This window comes from Hyperolius riggenbachi, chromosome 10 (genome assembly GCF_040937935.1).
Source record: "Hyperolius riggenbachi isolate aHypRig1 chromosome 10, aHypRig1.pri, whole genome shotgun sequence".
NCBI lineage: Eukaryota > Metazoa > Chordata > Amphibia > Anura > Hyperoliidae > Hyperolius > Hyperolius riggenbachi.
The window spans coordinates 239,879,224-239,901,773 of record NC_090655.1 but is presented as its reverse complement, the minus strand read 5'-3'; the positions used below and the strand labels follow the sequence as shown (position 1 = coordinate 239,901,773).

Below are 22,550 nucleotides of genomic sequence, written 5' to 3'. Positions count from 1 at the left end.
TTCTCTATTAAATGTATTTAATTGACTCTAAACTTTATTTTCATCCTTTAAATTGATATATTACTAATTTTAAAATGTTAATATGGAGGAAAATGAAGCAGGATAGAAAGGACCAGTGTGGTTGGAATTATAAAACAACATATTTTTCTTATTAAATCTTTATGGTATACATGACTGGGGGTGTACCGGGGGCGTGATCAGGGGTGTGGCAGGGGCATGGCTTAAGTGTCCCTCTTTCTCATCTGTAAAAGTTGGGAGGTATGTGGATCATGTAATTCTACTGAGGGGCAGAACAGCAGGGCCGGGCCGAGGCATAGGCTGGAGAGGCTCCAGCCTCAGGGCGCAGTGTAGGAGGGGGAGCACAATTCATTCAGCTGTCATTCCTAATTGTGTTTGAAACAGAAAGAAATAAGAAAAGGGGATACATAGCAGTGACTACAAGCCAGATAACTAGATATTAAGGTGTTGGGGAGGTTGTGGGCCCTGTGGCGCCTCTTAGTCTAATAGCAATCAGTGTGTGGGGCTGGGGTGGGATGGATGGAGGGGCGCACTTTGGTGTCTCAGCCTTGGGTGCTGGAGGACCTTGTCCCGCCTCTGCAGAACAGTACAGGAGCAGCCATTAGAGTGATGGGGAGAAGGCAAGGCAGCCACAGCAGCTCAGTAAAGGGTCCTGTCCAGCCTACCTGAAAAATAAAGAGAGCTGCCACTATAACATCCTGCTGCCATTTACCCTGGTTCCGTTTCCCTCTGAGGCTGTTTCTATGGCTAAAGTGATTTTCTGAGCTATTATTTTGTGCTGCACACCTGACTGACTGTAATTTAGGGCGAGGTTTTCTGTTTATTACTTAGGGGGGGTGTGAGGAGAGCTGTGATCTCTGCAGCCCCATTCAACACACATACACATAAGTAGTGATGGGTCGTTCGCGAACGAGCCGGCTCTTTGCTGTGAACGACAAGAGCCGGTTCTCCGTTTTTAAAGAGCCGATGCCTCAGCCGCCCCACACAGCTCTGATTTGCTGTGTAATAAAGGGCGCTGAGGCATGCTGGGAGATGTAGTCCTGTAGTTGCAGCTTGTAGGTGTGTATGGGGCAGAGCAGAGCAGTAGCAGGAGGGATTGGGGCAGTCAGCAAAGCAGTCTGGAGTTGTCATGGGGACGGGGGCGGGGCTTTTACTCCGATTCTGAGTGGTGTCCAGTGATATTTAATGAAGAGCCGATTGAGAGCCGTAAGAGCCGGCTCTTTAATGGGAGCCGATTCAGAAGAGCCGATTCTCCGAGAAGAGCCGGAATTCCCATCACTAACACATAGTGCAATGCAGGGCCAGGAAGGGGAGGAGCCACAGACAGGAAGTTTTAGAAGAGGCTGGAGGAAGTAGAGAGGAGACATTGCTGGTACTGGCAGCAGAGGAGGTAATGACACAGAACTTTATTTTATACCAGTAGACTAGCAGATTTTTTGCACATTGGGCATTGCACAGGCTGTAGGGTAGGTTACAGTGGGGTAGATTAGTACAGACATGGGTCTGGTGGATTGGTTTGATTTTTGGAAAAAAAAACAGTCAAGAAAATTGATTGAATTTAAAGGGAACCTAAACTGTGAGGGATATGGATGTTTCCTTTTAAAACAATACCAGTTGCCTGGCAGTCCTGCTGATCTCTTTGGCTGCAATAGTAGCTGAATCATAGACCTGATGCAGCTAACCAGCACCTGAGCACCTGATCTGCATGCTTGTTCAGGGGCTGTGGCTAAAAGTATTAGAGACACAGGATCAGCAGGGCAGCCAGGCAATTGGTATTATATTAAAAGGAAAAATCCATATCCTTCTCAGTTTAGGTTCCCTTTAAAAAGAAGAAAAAATAGACACATGCCAGTGTTTTGGAACAATATTCACCCATTTGGTGGGTGGTCATATCTTGGCAGGTTTGTTGTGGTACCATGTTCTTTCAATTTCACTAATTATGTGGCATTTGACATACTGTATGCAAAGGTCAATTTTCGGTTTATTTTATATATTTTTTTCTCTCTCTTCACTTAACCAGCTTAATCATATTTCATGTGATGGATCTGCACGAAATAGTCTAGAAACATTATCATTGTAGGTTGTAATGTAACAATATAGGTCCTGATAGCACCAAAACCGCACTGCCACACTGGCCATTGTAGTCAGAAGCCCACTTGGAATCTCGACAGCATGCTGCAGATTTTTGTAGCATGCAGCCGAATCTCTTAGCCACGCCGGCTCAGTAATTCAGGCTGTGGCTGCGCAGCAGAACGGAAGCTGCAGCTGAAATGGCCATGGCTCCTTGTGGAAATAAGCTGAAAATAACAAAACTTGGATTCTGCGAATGTGACAGAGTAATGCAATGGGTACTTATCCGTTAGCCGGGCGCATCCTCTAGGTGGCGACAAAACTCCACCAGAGTTACAGCTTTCCCTACTATCCATGTCGGCCTGGAGGGGGAATAGTAATTAGCGCCACCTGCCGGATGCGCCCGGCTAACGGATAAGTACCATGCAATGTTAGAAATAAAACCCATATAACTAAAAATAAACATATGTTCTGTTCTGCTAATGTTCGGTTTATTATCCGTACCTCACATACAATTGATTGTCTCATAAGTTTATTTTTGCTTTGACTTCACACCCCTGCTGCTGGATAAATAAGGGCAGCGAGAGGGGGAGGGGGGAACATGGCAGCTTCCTCCTGCCCATTTTGGTCTGATCTGTCCCTCGTCATCCTCCTCTGTTGCCTCGTTCCTCCGCTATAGCTCCTATAGCTTACTGAGCACGAGTGGACCAGATGTGCATGTGTACCCCTATCACGCTCCTGTTGCTGGGAGCATTCTGTGCCTGCGCAGTGCTACTGCACTGGTGCAGAATACTCTTGGCTGCAGTAGCGCTACAGGGGAGTGTGCGCAGCCGCACTGCACCTACGCCGACTGGCCAATGTTATCGGGAGGATTATGGATGATCCAGGAGGTGGAGGACGGCGGCGAGGAAGCGATCAGGCAGAAGGGGGTTGAAGGAAGCCACAGGTATGTATGAATTTTTCTTTTGAATTCATCCCAGGTACACTTAATGGCTTTATTTGCCATCAGTGCTTTTTAATCACTGGCGATCGCTAGCATTTTGAAAAGCACTACTGCAATGTTAAGTGGTAGTGTTCAAATTTGGCCCAGCATTTATCAATATTCTGAAATTGCAAAGCGCTGCATGCAGCATTTTTTAGTGATTTTGGAGTGATTGCATTTCAATGTTATAGAATCTCAAAAGCAATTCTTCCAATCCCTTTCCTGTACATTGAAAAGTCGTTGGAAAATCACTTTGCAAAGCGCTAGAGATTTTGCTAGTGTTTTGCGATTCCCCGTGTGAATGTGGCCTTACTATGAAATTGAGCAGCATGTTTGGATATCTCTGGGTGTAGCAGGTGGGCAGATCTGGGAATTCAGGGGAACAGAGATCTCACCACCAGAGTCCCTGAGAGATGAAAGAATCCAACATGGGAGGGGAGCCTCTGTTAATGAGTGCAGCAGGTGTGCAGAGCTGGGAACTCCGGTGCACAGCGATCTCAACACCAGAGTTCCTGAAAGATAGGAGAAACCAGTAGGGGGAGGGAAACACAGTTCCCATTCATTTATCTAAGTCCCCGTGTCAATGATCGCCGGCATCAATGAGATACTGGGATCATTTGTAACTAGGAAGTAAACACCATTCATTTGAAGTAAATAATTATACATTTATATCGCTCTGACATGTTCCACAGTGCTGTAAGGAGATCACTGATCCCTTCCCATCATCTCTACATCAGAGGAGCTTACACTCTAATGTCCCCTCCACAATCACACACTGATAATAGTATACACTGCTATTCTCTCCCCTGTAGTCAGTGCCCCTTTTAGCCATTGCACTTTTCCTCTCAGTCCTGCTCTCAGGTATCAGCACAGGGAGGCATCCAGCAGTCTAGGGAGAAGGTGTCCTTCCTCCAGTTTCCATTGTAGATGTATGAGCTGGCAGGTCACGTGATACTGGACAGAAGACTTGCTGGGATTGCTCTATTCAGTGTGACTAGCGATAGACTGCTTCTGCTATGTGCAGGGTGATAGATGGTGAGAGCCATGTCTCTGCAGTGACCAGGCACAAAGATAATGTGGGCCATTATGTCACCTCCTGTTCCCCCATGTCACTTGGAACATCATCCCCTCCTAATAAACATAGCTAGCAATACACTGTGGAACAGTAAAACACCAATATCTAACTTCTTATTAATTAAACATAAAATAGCATCATAGAGGACTGAAATATATATTTCCATAGTATAATTCTCCAAACAAAACACAATTATTTCCAAGCCAAATCACAGATCCTGACAGCTTTTTTTTTTTTTTTTCTAACAAAAGATTTTTATTAAACAAGATAGAAAAAGACAGAAATGCCATACAACTGTATAAAAAAATCAATGCACATTTTAAGCCATGTACAAAGAAAATATAATCCAGGCTCCATAATCACTGGAAAACATAGCAAACATGTTGGGAAATGAAGAGTAAGACACAAACACATCACGTGATCAACTGCCCAGAAGACTGTTATTCCAACCGTGGAAACCAGATTATGTAGAACCTATCCATCCGATTAGCCCGAGGAGAAGGTGATCTGCTCGAATATGTAAATCTCTAGGAGTTTGTGGCACAAGACAAGGGGACAGATGGAGGCGGACTCCCTCTCCTTGGCTGTAAGGGCTTTGGCAGGATTGCAACACTGAACAAGAAAGGAGTTCTGCTGCTTTGTGAGGGCGAGGGGTTTCTTATGGAACAAAGCAATCTAGAGATCTGGAGAAATGCTTACTTCCACAACAGAGGAGGCCAGTTGAAAGCTTACTAACCAATGTTCCTGGCCTGATGGGTGTTTTATGGAACAGCATCTACTTCTTCAGAGGAAAGTACTATCTTCAGCTACGGTATGCTGCAGAGTGGCTGAGACAAAGTTACTGAAGTACAGAAAATGGGAATAAAACTTGGTAGATGACCATTTTATGAATAATTCCTACATAGGTTTCACCTCAATAGTAACCTGGGCCTCTTTCTCTATATATCCAAGTCAGGGCAGAAAAGTGTGTGGCTTCCTGATCTATGATTTGTCCAACTATTGTTTCTCATCCCTTCACAGGGAAAAGCCTTTCCAATAAATCACATGACCACATCACTGAGGATGCAGAACTGGAGTCACATGACTGAGAGGATATTAGACCTCACCCTGGAGATCATAGAACTGGTGACCGGAGAGGTGAGGAGGATTCTGGGATGGTTATATGACATCACTCTTATCTCTATTAATAACACAGCTCGCTAGAGAGGTGAGGAGGATTCTGGGAATGTACACGGTGACTGTTATTGTATATGTTTGAACAGAATTATAAAATAGTGAAGGAGACATCTGGTGAACTACTGACGTCCAGCAGCCATCGCCATGGACCATCCTCCATCACAGAGCAGACACATCACTCCCTGATAACTGAGAGAAACAGCATGAAAAAGATTGTAGAAGTCATCAACAAGATGATGGAGCTGCTGACAGGAAAGGTGAGCAATGTTGGGAATTATGGGACATTATCCAGTAACAGCAAAGCATGTGCTTGTATGGTAACTGTATCACTGTGCGTGTCAGCTTCCTATAAGGTGTCAGGATGTCTCTGTCTTTTTCTCCATGCAGGAGTGGCAATACTTAGATGTACACAAGGAGTTCTATAAGGAGACCATGATAGAGAATCAGCTGCCTCTCGAATCAGCGGGTAAGAGGAGATTTTAATTTCTTGTTAAGGACAGAGCAGTACGGAGGGTCCACCTAGATCCCCCATCATCTCATAAATGCATATAAACAATGTATATACTCAGCTTGTGTGTTTCCTACAGATGGATCCAGTAACAGAAACCCACCAGAGAGATGTGCAGGTCCTCTTTATTCCTGGGATTGTCCACAGGAAGATCCCACCATCCCCCACCATTATCAGGTAGATAGATTTGGGCGTCTACTAAAATCACATGACTTCAAACTCTTGTCATTGATCCTAATGTAATAAATATGGCTTTGTGTACAACATTGTGGTTTTAGCTTGAAAAACTGATTGATATAAAACTTGAAGTTAAAGAGGAAAAGGAAGAAGACCTAAAAGAGGAGACAGAAGTGACGTGTGGCCGGCAGTGTATGGAGGAGGGGGACATGATGGTGACCAGTGAATCAGGAATGCCAGTTTCAGGTAAAAAAAAATAACCTTACCTGACCTATTGACTGAAGCTGAAGCAATCTAGTTTTCAGTTTGTCTCCAAGAATATGACTGTTGCTGTGTTGGTGTCTTGATAGCATCAACATAGGTTGATTGTGTACTGGATTAGCTGTATATAATCACTCCCTTTAGCACATAAGCATATGACTATATAAAAAAAATAATTAAATTACGGCTTAAGTCAGTAAAAAAGTTAAGCATAAATCAGAATGATTCCACTGTTACAGTGCAGGGTTCTTCTTCATCTTCTGTGCTTCTGGCACAAATGAGGAGGAGATACTGTACACCATATGAAAGGTCCATCTCCATTCCTCAGTATAATACCATAGCACCAACAAATGAGGAGGGGATACTGTACACCATATGAAAGGCCCATCTCCACTCATCAGTATAACAGCATAGTGCCAACAAATGAGGAGGAGATACTGTACACCATATGAAAGGCCCATCTCCATTCCTCAGTATAACATCATAGTACCAACAAATGAGGAGGGGATACTGTACACCATATGAAAGGCCCATCTCCATCCCTCGGTATAACAGCATAGTACCAACAAATGAGGAGGAGATACTGTACACCATATGAAAGGCCCATCTCCATTCCTCAGTATAACATCATAGTACCAACAAATGAGGAGGAGATACTGTACACCATATGAAAGGTCCATCTCCATTCCTCAGTATAACACCATAGTACCAACAAATGAGGAGGAGATACTGTACACCATATGAAAGGCCCATCTCCATTCCTCAGTATAACATCATAGTACCAACAAATGGGGAGGAGATACTGTACACCATATGAAAGGCCCATCTCCATTCCTCAGTATAACATCATAGTACCAACAAATGAGGAGGAGATACTGTACACCATATGAAAGGCCCATCTCCATTCCTCAGTATAACATCATAGTACCAACAAATGAGGAGGAGATACTGTACACCATATGAAAGGTCCATCTCCATTCCTCAGTATAACATCATAGTACAGCGCAGTCCACATTATCCAGAAATCAGTCAACCAGAAGTCTTAACTAACCGGCATGCCGGCGGAATAATGGGGACCTCTTTGTTGGGGTTTTTTGTGGGAGCTGGCAAGCAGTAAAATACTTACAGAGCCTCCAGCAATGTATAGCAGCCTCCCTTTACCTCCAAGATTTTCGAAAGGGATACGTCCAGGTTTGCTCAATCCCTTTTCTATCCTAACAGCAGATGTTTTGAGATGCCTTTTAAATTAGGCATAATATATTAACTCAGCGTGTGTGTGTTTCCTACAGATGGATCTTGTAAGAGAAACCCACCAGAGAGCAGTACAGGTCCTCTTTATTCCCAAGATTGTGTTAAGGAAGATCACCGCTATGCACTGCAATATCATGTAGGTGGAACTGAGGGTTTAAAATTTTAAATCAAACCTGAACTGAAAATAACCAATTGTATCTATCATCCTACTCCTAAATATCAACTAATCGATTGAAGTCCGCACAATCTTCAAAGCATCATCAAAACTTTATTATAACAAGAACAAAACATCATGCTGTGTGGCAGCAGCAGTCTGCTGTTTTGGGCTCCTGCCCTTTTTCAAGCCGCCCAGCATAAAATGCATACACAAAAGCTCCACTATATGTACAAAATTCACAACCAATCACAGCAGAGCAGCTACAGGGGACTGGGAAGCCTCATTGGGACCCTGAGCCTTTCCCCTCCCGAGGTAAGTATCCCCCAAAGCGACCAGTGGGATTGTTCTTACTTGATCATGTGATGGGGTCTGTGAATATTAAGTAGCAGTTCCCCATCAGGTCCGCTTATAACATGCTCTGCTGTGATTGGTTTTGAATTTTGTATAAATAGTGGAGCTTTGGCGTATGCATTTTATGCTGGGCGGCTTGACAAGGGGCAGGAGCCCAAAACAGCAGACTGTTGCTGCCACACAGCATGATGTTTTAATAGCTGAACCTGATCCTATTCGCTCTATTGCGCAGGGGCAAAGGGCTCACACCTAGTGCGGATCCGATCGAGTTTGGCTATTTCTGCCTTAATCCGAAATGACAGCTGCTAGTGCGCCTGTCCAGGATCGCGGTAGGTAAATATTTACCTGGCCGTGGTTCAGGGGCTGCTGCGCTGGATTGTGAGGACACTGGAGGACAGGGAAAGCCTCGTTAGGATCCAGAGGCTTCCCCCTCGTTAGGTAAGTATCCCTCAGAGGGTTTTTTTTATTACAGATTTTCTTTAAAGCAGTAGGATTAGCCATACCATGCCAGGGAAAAAAAACATAAAAGTAAATACTTCATCTACTTACATAACACATGTATTGTACTGTCCACGTTTTGATTTTAGTGAATTTTATAAAGTAAATGAAGAGAATTCTGTTCCTGGTGGAAACCATGTCTTTTGCCCACAGTTTAGGCTAAAACCTGATGTCATTTCTGCCCTTTACTTTTTTTTTCTTTTCTCCTCCATTCGCTGAGTCACCTCAGCCTTGCTTGTAAACACAAATGAGCAGGGGATTGTGTTTCAGATAAGCAGCTGGCAGGGAAATAAAGGGTAGAGGAGGAATATATTATAGATAAAAAGAACCCCCAGCATGCAATTGTTTGGCACTGACTACTAAAGGGCCAGTGCTCCTTAAGTATGTGATCACTCTAAATCATAACAGCAGAAAAAGTTTTGAATGCAGGATTAGCATCTTTATCACTTAATACACTCTGACCAGTTGCTGTTGAAATTTGATTTTTATGGTGACACTACCGCTTTAACTTTTATTATCTATTCCCTGCACTGAAAAGTTGTTTTTTGCCACGCAAGAGTTTTAAAGAAATAGTTACCTAAGACAGAGAAGACTCAGAATCCAGTTGAGCCTTCCCTTAGCATCCTCTGCCCTTCCACTGCTGAGCGTGGACCCTCTGCTGAGCGTGGACCCCCTGCACATCGGGGCCGCGCTCCTCTTCTGTGCCAATCGGCGGTGGTGCCAGAGTAGGAGCGCCACCCCGATAAGATTGCCAACTATGCCTTGCCAGCAATATTCCGGGGGTCTGTGTATGGTGAGGTGGGACCACAGAACAGAGAGGGAAGCCCAAGTAGATTCTGAGGATTCCCTTTCTGTAGGTAAGTATCTTAGGTAAGAAACTTCGGCTCAGATACACTTCAAGGCTTGTAATTAGTTATCTGTGAGGGGAGTTTTGATTTAGCCCAACTAGAGGAAAACTTATATGCCTTTGTGAATTTTGAACCCTTACAGTGAAGAAAATAAAAAAGGAACACAGTCTAGTTACACGTATGCTTGGCACTGTACATACACGTTTATCTCATCATGTCACATGTCAGTTCAGGTACTCTTCAAGCATTTCCAATCTTTGAATTTATATTCTATAGAGTCTCAGTAAATTCATTCTAATGTGTGAAATGTAGTTTCTTCTTTGATTTTGTGTTTTTAGGGTAAAGAACTGACTGTTATAAAAGTTGAGGTGAAAGAAGAAGAAGAGGAGACAGAAGTGACGGGTGGCCGGCAGTGTATGGAGGAGGGGGACATGATGGTGACCAGTGAATTAGGAATGCCAGTTTCAGGTGAAGAAATAACCTTACATTATTATTATTATTATTTAGTATTTATATGACCTATTCTATGCTGACACTGAGATCCTCTCCATCCCTCATTAGATATAAGCTGCTCGCCATTAGTATGAATTATCCTTTAGTCTGGTTTGGTAGATGATGAGCATGATTTGCAGCAGAGGTAATCTGGCCAAATAATGATATAGTTATTTAGCTGAAATATTGTCTCCTGTTCTATAACATGAATGTCTGTAGATGCGGGTGTGTTTTTCCTTTATACCATACATGTGGGATCACAAATACGTACGCTGTGCAAAGCATGCTGGGATCAGGCAAGTCAGAATGCCGGGGAGAACACAACATCCGTCACCCCACTTCTCATCCCCTCCCTTCCTTCATCCTACAGACAGTCACACTTTCTTCTGTTGCACTCACCACTAACATGTAAGATACAACTTGGTCATAAGAGTTTAGTGTTTAGTAAGGACCACCCATATGTGTATTACACCTTCAGATGCTATCTGAAGTGTCACTGGTATAGCAGCACTCCGGTGTGCTCTGTAGCTTGTAGCAGTGTCTCCACAAACTCTCTCTACCACCTCCACAGTACCTCCAGCAACTCTCCTTCTACCACCTCTGTCTCCACCTGAAGTCTTGTCACTTCAGGACATGGATGGCCAATATGCTAAGTGGTCTAGTGAAGTGGTCAATACAGGAAAACCTGTATTCCCCTGGTGCAATGCATTCATATAATTTCAGCACCTAGCAATCAGCGCTTTCACTGGGGTCTTCCCGGATGAAGAACCTCTGGGGTGAAACATGTAGTAACTTTTGTGGTGTTATTAGTCACAGTCATTTAGTGCAGTCTCAGGTGTGACCAGGTGGACTTTGACCCTATTCGCACATACTCATGGCCACAGCACACATGTGCATTACTACTTATAGTAATAGTACTACCTCCACCCCTCCCCAACTTCACTCACTCCCCAACTTCACTCACTCTTCCCTTCCTCCTCTCCAGCTACACTCACTCTCCCGTTTCATCTTTTACCGCCACAGTTTACTTTAAATAATTTTTCCCCACACAATAGTCATCATGTTGGACTATGCTGTGCAGTGTACAGCCTGCGACATGTATGCATGCCTTGATCAGCGGATTGAGGGTGTTTACTGTTGCCCTGGGTGTGTGCGTGTTGCTCAGTTAGAGGTGGAAGTCGCAGAGCTAAATAAGCATCTCGCAACACTGAGACGCATACACAACATGGAGAAGAGCTTGGATCTCCCGATCCAGACACTGGATGGAACCGTTGAAGATGAGGTGGGTGGAGCACAGTTGGAGCAAGAAGCAGAGGTAGCTGCTAGTTGGGTCACAGTTAGAAAGGGTAGGGGAAAAAGTGGCAGAGAGTCTAGTCCTGAGTTGTCCCTCACTAATAAGTATGCTTGTTTGTGTAATATTGGGGAGGATGATTCTGGAGTAGCAATGCTGCAGCAGGATGTGCTCCTTAGCAACCAAGGGGCAGACTGCTGCAACGAGAAAGGGAATAGGAGTGCAGCTAAGGCTAGACAGGTACTGGTGGTAGGGGATTAAATTATTAGGCGCACAGATAGGGTAATCTGTCGCAAGAAACCGTGAATGCCGTACAGTCTGTTGCCTCCCGGGTGCTCAGGTTCGGCATGTAGCGGAAAGAATTGACAGATTACTGGGTGGGGCTGGGGAAGACCCGGCTGTCATGGTACACATTGGCACCAATGACAAAGTTAGTGGGAGATGGAAGGTCCTCAAAAATAATTTTCAGGTACTTGGAGATAAACTTAAAGCAAGGACCTCCAAGGCGGTGTTCTCTGAAATACTGCCAGTGCCACGTGCTACATCTGAGAGACAGAGGGAGCTTAGGGAGTTAAATAAGTGGCTGAGAAATTGGTGTAGGAAGGAGGGGTTTGGGTTCCTGGATAACTGGGCAGACTTTGCAGTCGGCTACAGGTTCTACAGCAGGGATGGGCTGCACCTTAATGGGGAGGGTGCAGCTGCATTGGGGGAGAAGATGGCTAAACGGTTGGAGGAGATTTTTAAACTAGGATCTGGGGGGAGGCGGGAGGATAAAGTCTCAATACGTAGACAAGATAAGGTAAAAAGACAGTGGGAGCCTAACATTATGGGGGGTGGAGAGGGGGGTGGGGACAGTGTAAAGATTAAGGAGGTTGGTAAAACTTCAAGTAGCCCATTTCATATAAACAAAATTGGTAAATGTGGTGGTAAACATATAAAGTGCATGGTAACCAATGCTAGGAGCCTTGCAAATAAAATAGACGAACTAGAGTTCATTCTGAATGACAAAGGCTATGACATTGTGGGAATAACCGAGACATGGATGGATGAAAGCCATGACTGGATAGCTAATTTAAAAGGATACAGTGTGTTTGGGAGGGATAGAACAGGGAAAAAAGGTGGAGTGGTTTGTCTCTTTGTTAAGAATTCTTTTACAGCTGTCCTCAACGATGAGATGGAGGAAGATTGTGAAGATGTGGAGTCCGTTTGGGTAAATATTCATGGTGGAAATAAAAGATGCCAATTGCTTATTGGGGTATGCTACAGACCACCTCTTATTAATGAATCTGCAGAACTGCGATTACTACAGCAGATTGAAAAAGCTGCAAGTAAAAATGAGGTCATAATTATGAGCGACTTCAACTTTCCAGACATTGACTGGAGTATTGAGGCTACCCATTCTGGTAAAAGCAGCAGATTTCTGGCAGCACTACAGGACAATTACTTGACTCAAATGGTAATGGAACCATCTAGGGGGAATGCGTTACTGGATCTGATCATTTCTAATAGACCAGATAATGTATCAAATGTGCAGGTTCAAGAACATTTGGGAAATAGTGATAACAACATTATAACGTTTGATCTGGTGACTGATAGGCCACAGGGCAGCGGGACCACTAAAACTATGAATTTTAGGAAAAGCAAAGTTCAATCAAATTAGGCAGGCACTAAGTTTGGTGAACTGGGATAATGTACTACAAGGGGAAGACACTGCAGGGGAAATGGCAAGCTTTTAAACTTATACTCAATCAATATTTTAGTATGTATATCCCATATGGAAACAAAATGTCTAGGAATAGAAAATGGCCTCTATGGATGAATAGAAAGGTTAAAGATAAAATGAAGACTTTGCGACTCAGTGTCCCTCCAGGAGTTCCTCAACACTTAAGAACATTGTTGCCTCGGCTATCAAGATCGGTATTTCCCCCTGCTCAGATCCAACTGAATCCTGATGTGTCGCCTCCCCCCCCCCCCCCCTTCGCCCCCCCCCCCCCCCCCCACTCCACCACTGTTCCTCGGTGATATGTGTCAAAACCGAGGTGTCATTCACTCACTCATATTTTTCACTTTTGCAATCCTTGTGGCTATAAGTAAGTATGTATATTTGTACCAGAGGTGGTACTACAGTTTGTTGTGTGCATATATATATACTGTATACAGCTCTTATGGCTTCAGCACAGAGCTAAAAACTCGTACTTTCTCAAATGTACGCAATTCTCCTGTTAAGTTTTATGGTATAAATCGACCTCTGTTATGTTCACTGAATACCAATTAGCTAGTTAATGCCTGTAATGCAGCAACACGAGCTTGGTATACCGTTGGTATTTCTCCCTCCCTCCATGTTCCTTCCCCCCCCCCCCCTCCCCCTCCTACCCCCTACCTCCTCCACCCCCCCTCTCCTAGCCCCTCCCCCCCCCCCCCCCCGCCCTACCTTCCCGGAAATGCATGACCGGTTTGTTACACAGTCAGATGTCTCAAACGACAGTTTGCAAGTATTACTGTATATTGTCATGTGCTTTTGTAGACTCATGTATGTTCATGCATTATACTTTAATAAAAACTAGATTTTGGAATTCTCATTCAAAGTCTCCGCCCCACTACCTGCGACCTGGATCCTGGCCCAACTGGATCCTTAATGCAGTGCCCAGAGCTGATCAGGCCAGCACTTCACAAAATCACTCAGTGCTCCTTGCAAAGTGGACTTTTCCCAGGAGAACTAAAGAAAGCAATCATAAAACCCCTCTTGAAGAAACCATCACTAGATCCTGATTATGTAACCAACTACAGACCTGTGCGAACTTACCATTCCTATCAAAAGTTATCGAGAAAGTAGTCGCCAACCAGCTAGAAGCCAGGCTTACAGATAACAACATCTTTGATACTTTTCAGTCAGGATTCAGGAAAAGGCACAGCACTGAAACAGCATTAGTCCGAGTAATGAATGATCTACTTACTGCAAGGGACAAGGGTGATTGCTCAATTCTGATTCTTCTTGGCTTGTCTGCAGCATTTGATACTGTGGATCATGAAATACTAATCCAGCGACTGAAGAATTACTTTGGGCTAAGGGGTACTGTTCTTTGCTGGTTTCAGACCTTCCTATCTGGCAGGACACAGCAAGTATGTCTGGGCACACACTACTCTAATCCAGTGCCACTTCCCTATGGAGTTCCACAGGGTTCTGTACTATCACCATTACTCTTTGCAGTCTACATGCTCCCACTGGGCAAAATAATCCAGAACTATGGCCTAGGATACCATTGTTATGCAGATGACACACAACTGTATCTGTCCTTCAAGCCTGGCACCCAAGACCCATCAGCATCCATAAATGCGTGTCTAGTGGATTTACAAAATTGGATGAACACCAGCTGGCTGAGGCTGAACTCTGACAAAACAGAGGTGTTGGTGGTAGGTGGTCCACACATGATGGATAAAGTTCAAAACGCTCACCACCTCAAACTAGCAATTGGGGGAGATACTGTACAGTATAAAGACTCTGTGTGAAACCTTGGGGTGAACCTGGATGGAAATCTAAAACTCAAACAGCAGATATCAGCTGTCGTCAAGTTTTCCTTCTTCCATCTAAGAAATATAGCGAAAATCAAACACCTTATCCCAGCTGAAGACCTACCTACCCTGGTTCATGCATTTGTATCCTCCCACCTAGACTACTGCAATGCCCTGTTCATCGGATCTACAGATAAGGTTCTGCGCCCCTTACAGCTAGTACAGAATGCTGCAGCCAGACTCCTAGCCAATGCCCCCCGCAGCTCACACATCACCCCAGTACTGCAAACTCTTCACTGGTTGCCAGTAAAATGGAGAATCAATTTTAAGATCTTCCTGCTGACATTCAAGGCTCTACACCACATGGGACCCAAATACATAGCGGATCTATTGGAACTTTATGCCCCTCCACGCACCCTCCGCTCTGCCAACAAGATGAAGCTAGTTATTCCCAGGATACACTTAACATTTGGTGCTCGGGCCTTTTCCTATGCAGCCCCTACTCTATGGAACTCACTTCCACAATCAGTACGAGAGGCTCCCTCTCTGGAAAAAAAGGCTAAAAACTCACCTCTTTTCCCTAGCTTTTAAGACTGCATAATGTAGGGTCACAGCGTTTTGAGTCCTCAGGGAGAAAAGAGCTATATAAATATAATAAATATAAATCTTATTATTATTATTAACCACTTCCCTACCACGCTATTTTGTGCTGATCTGTGCTGCGTGGGCTCTCCAGCTCACAGCACAGATCAGCTAGCAGCCAGGCCGATCAGACTTCCCCCCTTTTTTCCCCACTAGGGGGATGTCCTGCTGGGGGGGTCTGATCGCCGCCGGCTGCTTGCGCTTGCGGGGGGGGGGCTCTTCAAAGCCCCCCTCCGCAGCGCTTCCTGGCCTCTTTCCCCTTCCCTCCCTCTCCCTCCCCCTGTGAGCGGCGCAGGACGGATTTCCGTTCTGCGCCTGATGGGATAGGCTTTAGCCTATCAGATGCCGGTGATCCCCGGCCAATCAGAGGCCGGGGATCACCGATCTCCTCTACGGCGCTGCTGCGCAGCAGCGCCGTATACATGTAAACACCGGGGAAAGTCTTCCCCGTGTGTTTACATTTACCCTGCGAGCCGCCGATCGGCTCGCAGGGTGTTCACGGAGACACCCTCCGGGAACTGACATGGAACGGCCGCTCGTCCATGGAATACACTTCAGGATTCAGGGGCGTGTATATACGCTCCGAGAATCCGGAAGTGGTTAATATTATTATTATTAAGAGGAAACTAATGCCTATGAGGTCCTAAAACAGGAGGGGACTGAGGCTGCACTAAGCAATTATGAGGAGTGCAATAAAAATTGTAAAAAAGAAATTTAGGCTGGCAAAGATCGAAGCTGAAAATCAAATCGCCAGGGATATCAAATCTAACTCAAAAAAGTTTTACAAGTACATCAACTCTAAAAAAAAGAAAGGTTGACTGTATAGGACTCCTAAAGAATGAGGGTGGGAACTCTATGGTGGATGACCAAGGTAAGGCAGAGTTATTAAATGCTTTCTTTGCTTCTGTCTTCACAAAGGAAACAGCACTGTTGCAAATTACAGAGGCAGAATGTAATGATCTGCTCTGCTGTCTGCACAGGCAGACAGCTTTTTGACCATTTTGTAAGTCTGAGTGCTGCAGGTCCCTGGAAAGGAGACCTGTCTTCACTCTGCAACTTGCTGAGCTGCTGCTCTGGTGAGGAGTTTGCATCCACTTGGAATGCAAATTGCTTAGCTGCTTCCTTTGATGGCTTGCAGTATAAATACCATTTCCTCCCAGAATCCCTTGCTGGTCATAGAAGTTTGTTCCTGCTAACTTACCTGGAGTCTCAGCCTTTGCTAATTGTTTGCTAAGATTATCTTAGAGTAATTCCTTGGGAGTGCACTAGCATTCCTTCTAGCGTAGTCAGGTTGTAATTATCTGTATTGCCTTGTCTGTCTATCTGTTGCGATTGTCTGCCAGCGGCAGTCGACAGGAAATCGGTCTGTCTGTTGGGATCGCATTCGCCCTAGCGGTAGTGGCGGTGGTTCCTTTTGTACTCTGTCTGTGAGTGTAGGCCAGAGCTGCGGTTGCTACTGGTTACTCCTTCTGTCTGTCTTGTCTGGATTGAACGCTTGCTGTAGTGTCGGTGAGGGAACCGTTTAGCAAGCGTTCACGTTCTCTTTTGTTTTCGTGTTTCTTTGGTTAGTGAGGGTTGGTACGCTTTGTCGCTATTGCGCTTTTCGTGTGGCGACTGTGCCGGGCACGCGCTTTGTCGTTATTGCGCTTAACGTGTGGGGACCGCATGTAGTTAGTCCTGTCTGTTCCTTTGCTTTGTCTTATTGTGTGTTCACCGTCGCTGGGTGGCGACTAGATTGGTGGACACACATACATTCTGTCGCTGTGCTCACTCTCTCTTTCTCAGGGCTATCTTGCCCTGCATTGTTGCAATTTGTACAATTCCCATCTGGCATCTGTGGCAGTGCAGAGGGGTTGTTCCTCTGCACTCCACAGCTCCATCTGCCGGTGGGAATTTCCCTCTACAAGTGCATTACACCAAAGCTGGGTTCTGTCGTTTTATATGCTTGTGGAGGACTTCTACAGTGTCAGCGCACATCTTATGCGCTGACCACGGAGATAATTCCACAATCGTTACACAGAAGAGTCTCAATCTTCTAACTGTAATATTAAATACTTAACGCAGGTAGAAGTGAAGGCAAGACTAAATAAATAAAAAATAGACAAGGCACCTGGCCCGGATGGCATGCATCCTCTGGTCCTAAGGGAATTAAGTTCAGTTATAGATAAACCCCTTTATCTTATCTTTGTGACTCTTTCAACTGGCAGAGTCCCAGTGGATTGGCGTACAGCCCACATCTTCCCATTATTTAAGAAGGGCAAAAAATCAGATCCAGGAAATTATGGACCTGTAAGCTTAACATCAGTTGTATGAAAACTATTTGAGGGGTTACTAAGAGCTACTATACATGACTTCATAGTAGAAAATAATCTTATTTCTCAGCATCAACATGGGTTTACTAAAGACAGGTCCTGTTTGACTAACATGCTCAGCTCTTATGAGGTAGTGAATGCTAATATGGATATTGGGAATGCTGTAGATGTGATATGCTTGGACTTTGCAAAGGCCTTCGACACTGTTCCCCACAAAAGTCTGGTGCAAAAGTTGAGGATGCAAGGACTGGGGAAGAGTCTGTGTGCATGGATAGGGAACTGGCTAATGGACAGAAAACAGAGAGTTGTGGTCAATGGATCGTACTCAAAATGGGAGACTGTTAGCAGTGGGGTACCACAGGGGTCTGTACTGGGTCCAGTGCTCTTCAATTTATTTATTAATGACCTAGTAGATGCAGTAGTGAGCAATGTTGCTATTTTTGCAGACGATACAAAATTGTGCAGAATCATCAACTCTCAGGAAGATAGTGTCATATTGCAACAGGATCTGGATAGGATGGCTATATGGGCACATACATGGCAAATGAAATTCAATGTTGAAAAATGTAAAGTCATGCATATTGGTCGTACCACTGGTCTAGCACCATACAAAATAAATGGGATACAGTTGGGGACATCAAACTTGGAGAAGGACTTAGGAGTACTCATCGACAACAAGGTAAATAATCGTACTCAATGCCAAGGCGCTGCAGCTAAATCTAACAAAATTTTGGGATGCATTAAAAGGGATGCTAGCATAATATTGCCCCTGTTTGACTCTCTAGTAAGGCCACATCTGGAATATGAAATTCAGTTCTGGGCACCACATTACAAAAAAGATATTGCAGTTTTTGAGCAGGTGCAGAGACAAGCAACAAAATTGATACGTGGGATGGATGGTCTCACTTACCAAGAAAGGTTAGATAAACTGGGTTTACTTAGTCTAGAGAAGAGACGCCTTAGAGGAAATCTAATTAACATGTATAAATACATCAGAGGGCAATATAATAGCTTGGCGGATGATCTTTTTGACCCTAGGCCTTCTCAAAGGACTAGAGGACATGATCTGCGCATGGAGGAAAAACGTTTTAGCCATTTATTTAGGAAGGGTTCTTTACAGTAAGAGTGATTAAGATGTGGAATGCATTGCCACAGGAAGTCATTATGGCAAACTCTATACCTGCATTTAAAAGGGGCTTAGATGTTTTCCTTGTGTTGAAAGACATCCATGGCTACAATTGCTAGGTAATGCTTAATGATGTTGATCCAGGGATTTTATCTGATTGCCATCTGGAGTCGGGAAGGAATTTTTCCCTTTTGGGGCTTATTGGACCATGCCTTGTAAGGGTTTTTTGCCTTCCTCAGGATCAACAGGGATATGTGAGGGAGCAGGCTGGTGTTGTACTTTATACTGGTTGAACTTGATGGACGTATGTCTTTTTTCAACCAAAATAACTATGTAACTTGATGACCACCTGCACTGTACAGTATACATAGCACTTTATGCATCCTTTGAATTCTCAGCAGATCTTAGATGTACTAGTAAAGGTTACCTTAACATTTTAACATTTGTGATTTATTTTAGAGCAGCATACAGGATTCCCAACTACAAAACAGGAACTATAAACATTATTTTATATTTTGTTCCCCCAACAGACAGAAATGATGTGAGGAACCCCTCGGAGGTCCATCCTATTCCACCTCCAGATGGCGCTACAGAAGATGGTGTCACACAATGTTCTCCAATTACTGGAAATACACATCATAGAGATCACAGTGCAGGTGGATCATTCTCTGACCCTGAGGAATCTTTTGACCAATCATATTCTATAAAAACTCCACCTAATGCTGAGGACTCTGCCCGTAACTCAAGTGCTGCTAAGAGTGGAGCTGGTAAACCATTATCATGTTCTGAATGTGGTGAAAGTTTTAATAGGAGAGCCACTCTTATTTTACATCTTAAAACACACATAGAGGGGCATCCTTATTCATGTTCAGAGTGTGGGAAACGTTTTACTGAGAATAACGATCTTCTTCAACACCAGAAGACTCACACAGGTACAAAACGTTTTCCATGCTTACTTTGTGAGAAGTTTTTTGTTACTAAAGGAAACCTTGTTCAACACCAGAAAACTCATGAACACGAGCATCCTTTCTCATGTTCAGAGTGTGGGAAGAGATATTTAACAAAGCGAAATCTTAAAAGACACTTCAGAAGTCACACAGGTGAGAGGCCTTATTCATGTTCAGAATGTGGGAAAGACTTTTTTCAGAGGAGTCACCTTATTAGGCATCAGGTATCTCACACAGGCGAGCGTCCTTTTTCATGTTCAGAGTGTGGCAAGAGGTTTTCAGCAAAGGGGGACCTTGTTGTACACTTCAGACGTCACACAGGGGAAAAGCCTTATTCATGTTCAGAATGTGGGAAAAGTTTTGCCGAGAGTGGAGCTCTTGTTAAGCACATGAAAAGACATAGAGGTGTGCAACCCTTTTCATGTTCAGAGTGTGGGAAGCGATTTGCAGCAAAGAATGACCTTGTTAGACACGTCAGAGGTCACACAGGTGAGAGGCCTTATTCATGCTCAGAGTGTGGAAAATGCTACGGCGACAGTAAAAATCTTCTGATTCACATGACAAAACATATTGGTGAGAGTGCTTTCTAACATTCAGAGTGTGGGAAATGTTATGTTGATAATTTAACTCCTGTATAGCACTTGAGAAGTCATAACATGTTGTTGTCATGTTCAGAAAGCAGGAAAAGTTTCATTCAGACAGAAGGTCTTCTGAGACATCTGAAAACTCACACAAATAAGCCTTCCATCTCATGCTTACCATGTGAGAAATAATTTGATATTAAAGAAAGTATTGATCAACACCAGAATTCATGAAAGTGAGCATATGTTTTGGATGGTGGATGGTGTAATGGTTAAGGGCTCTGCCTCAGATACAGGAGACCTGGGTTCAAATCTTGGCTGTTCCTGTTCAGTAAGCTAGCACCTATTCAGTAAGGAGTCCTTGGGCAAGACTCCCCTACACTGCTACTTCCTATAGAGCGTGTTCTAGTGGCTACAGCTCTGGTGCTTTGAGTACGTCAGGAGCAATGTGCAATATAAATGTTATTTGTCTTGTCTGCTTTCATGTTCAGAGTGTGGGAAATGCTTGAATTTCAAAACAGAGGTGTCATACAGGTGCCTGTTGCTTTGCGTACTTAGTCTATGGAAAAGCTTACACTCGTAAAGACCGTCTTCTAACTCAACAGAAATATCACACAGGCGACAATCATTTTTCATGTTTCGAGTGTGGGAACGATTTCAATGAGAAGAGTCATATGGCATCAGGCAGTCAATCTTCAGTTCAGTGAAGGGAAAGAGATTTTTTGGTAAAGGGTGAATTTTTTTTTAGACTCCTTTGAAGTCATACAGATGAGAAACCTTATGCATGTTCAGAGTGTGGGAAATGCTTCCTTAAAGTGTACCCGAGGCGACATGTGACATGATGAGATAAACATGTGTATGTACAGTACGAAACATATTAATAACCAGGGTGTTTTACTTGTTTTATTTTGCTGCCTGAAATAGTTAATTTTTAAGGCTGGATATGACAGCTTCTGTCTTGTCAGAACCTTGTCAGGAATATAGTAAACATCACTGATAAGAAAATTACAACCATAAAAGTTTTTTGTGGCAAAATACATTTTCTACATATTTCTGAGAGCAGATGGAGAGAGAAAGGGTCAATATAGTTCATGTATTTTCATTTAGGGACACTTAATAGACTGCAACTGAATAGAGACAACAAAACATTCAATCTACTTTCTAAATGTTTAAATATAAAACAAAATCCTGGGATGTCTTAAAAAGTCATTTTTAGGAGTAGGAGGATAATTATAATTGTTCATCTCATCAGTTCATTTTCACCTCGGGTTCCCTTTAAGGGTGGAAACCTTCATCAGCACACGAGGAGACAAAGAGGGGAGCACCCTTTTTCATGTTCAGAATGTGGGAAAGGTTTCTTTGAGAAAAGCAAACTTCAGAGACACCAGAAATCTCACACAGACAAGAACTCATCTACACTGAAATTAGAAACAGGCTGACCTCTTCTGTCACTAGAAAGCTGGATGATGGGGAGGAGTCATTAAGAGATTGCTCCACCGAGAAACTATAAGTGGAGTCTGGTGGGAGGAGAGATTTGCTGGCTTCTTTTATCTCTTGGAGACTCCAGTGGTGACATCACTGTGCCATCATTCCTGGCTCTGCACCTGCTAAAAACTCTCTGGTGTACCCGCCCACCTTGTCATTATTATTATAATAATTGTAAAGTGACTACCCTTGGTTTCTTATTATCAGTTTATGGTGTCCTCGACACTCCCCCCCACCATACCCACCGTGGGCAGCCAATCAGACACAGGTGTGTCAGGAGACATCTCTTGTAGTGTTCAAGACCTGAGTACTACAGCAGTGAGAAGACTTCTGCATACACAACTCACCAGTCACACCAGCAGGAGGCGCTCCATGAAATCAGATGTTAATTTGTAAAACTTCATATGTTACTGATCAATGTTTTCTTTTCTTACTTTCAAATTCCATAATTAAGTAATATGAATAAAGTTAATATATAGAATAACAGTAGATGCTGTCTTCAAAGAAAAAGCGAGTTGAAAATAATGATATAATGAGATAGACCATTCTATTTATCCTTCTACTACTAAAAATTACTTTTTTTTTTTTAATATCCCATGGTTTTATTTGATATTTAAACATTTACAAAGTAGAATTAATGTATTGTTGTCTCTGCTCAGTGGCAGCCTATTAAGTGTCCATAATGAAAATACATGAACTATTGACCTTTTCCCATCTCTCCCTTGTTCTCAGAAGTTGTATTCTGAAGTTGTATTGATGACTGTAATCTGTTTATCAGTGATGTTTACTATA

At 43.6% G+C, this 22,550-nt stretch overlaps 1 protein-coding gene across 1 annotated transcript; it reads left to right on the top strand.

Annotated features, from left to right (window-relative positions):
• Positions 1–1,366: 1,366 nt before the first annotated feature.
• Positions 1,367–22,314, top strand: LOC137535014 (zinc finger protein 436-like). Its single transcript, XM_068256776.1, has 9 exons — positions 1,367–1,408; positions 5,166–5,282; positions 5,408–5,578; positions 5,709–5,787; positions 5,909–6,006; positions 6,108–6,252; positions 7,557–7,654; positions 9,711–9,840; positions 19,276–22,314. The coding sequence occupies exons 2-9, from the start codon at positions 5,190–5,192 to the stop codon at positions 20,280–20,282; spliced, it is 1,821 nt and encodes a 606-aa protein (XP_068112877.1). The 5' UTR covers positions 1,367–1,408; positions 5,166–5,189; the 3' UTR covers positions 20,283–22,314.
• The last annotated feature ends 236 nt before the right edge of the window (positions 22,315–22,550 follow it).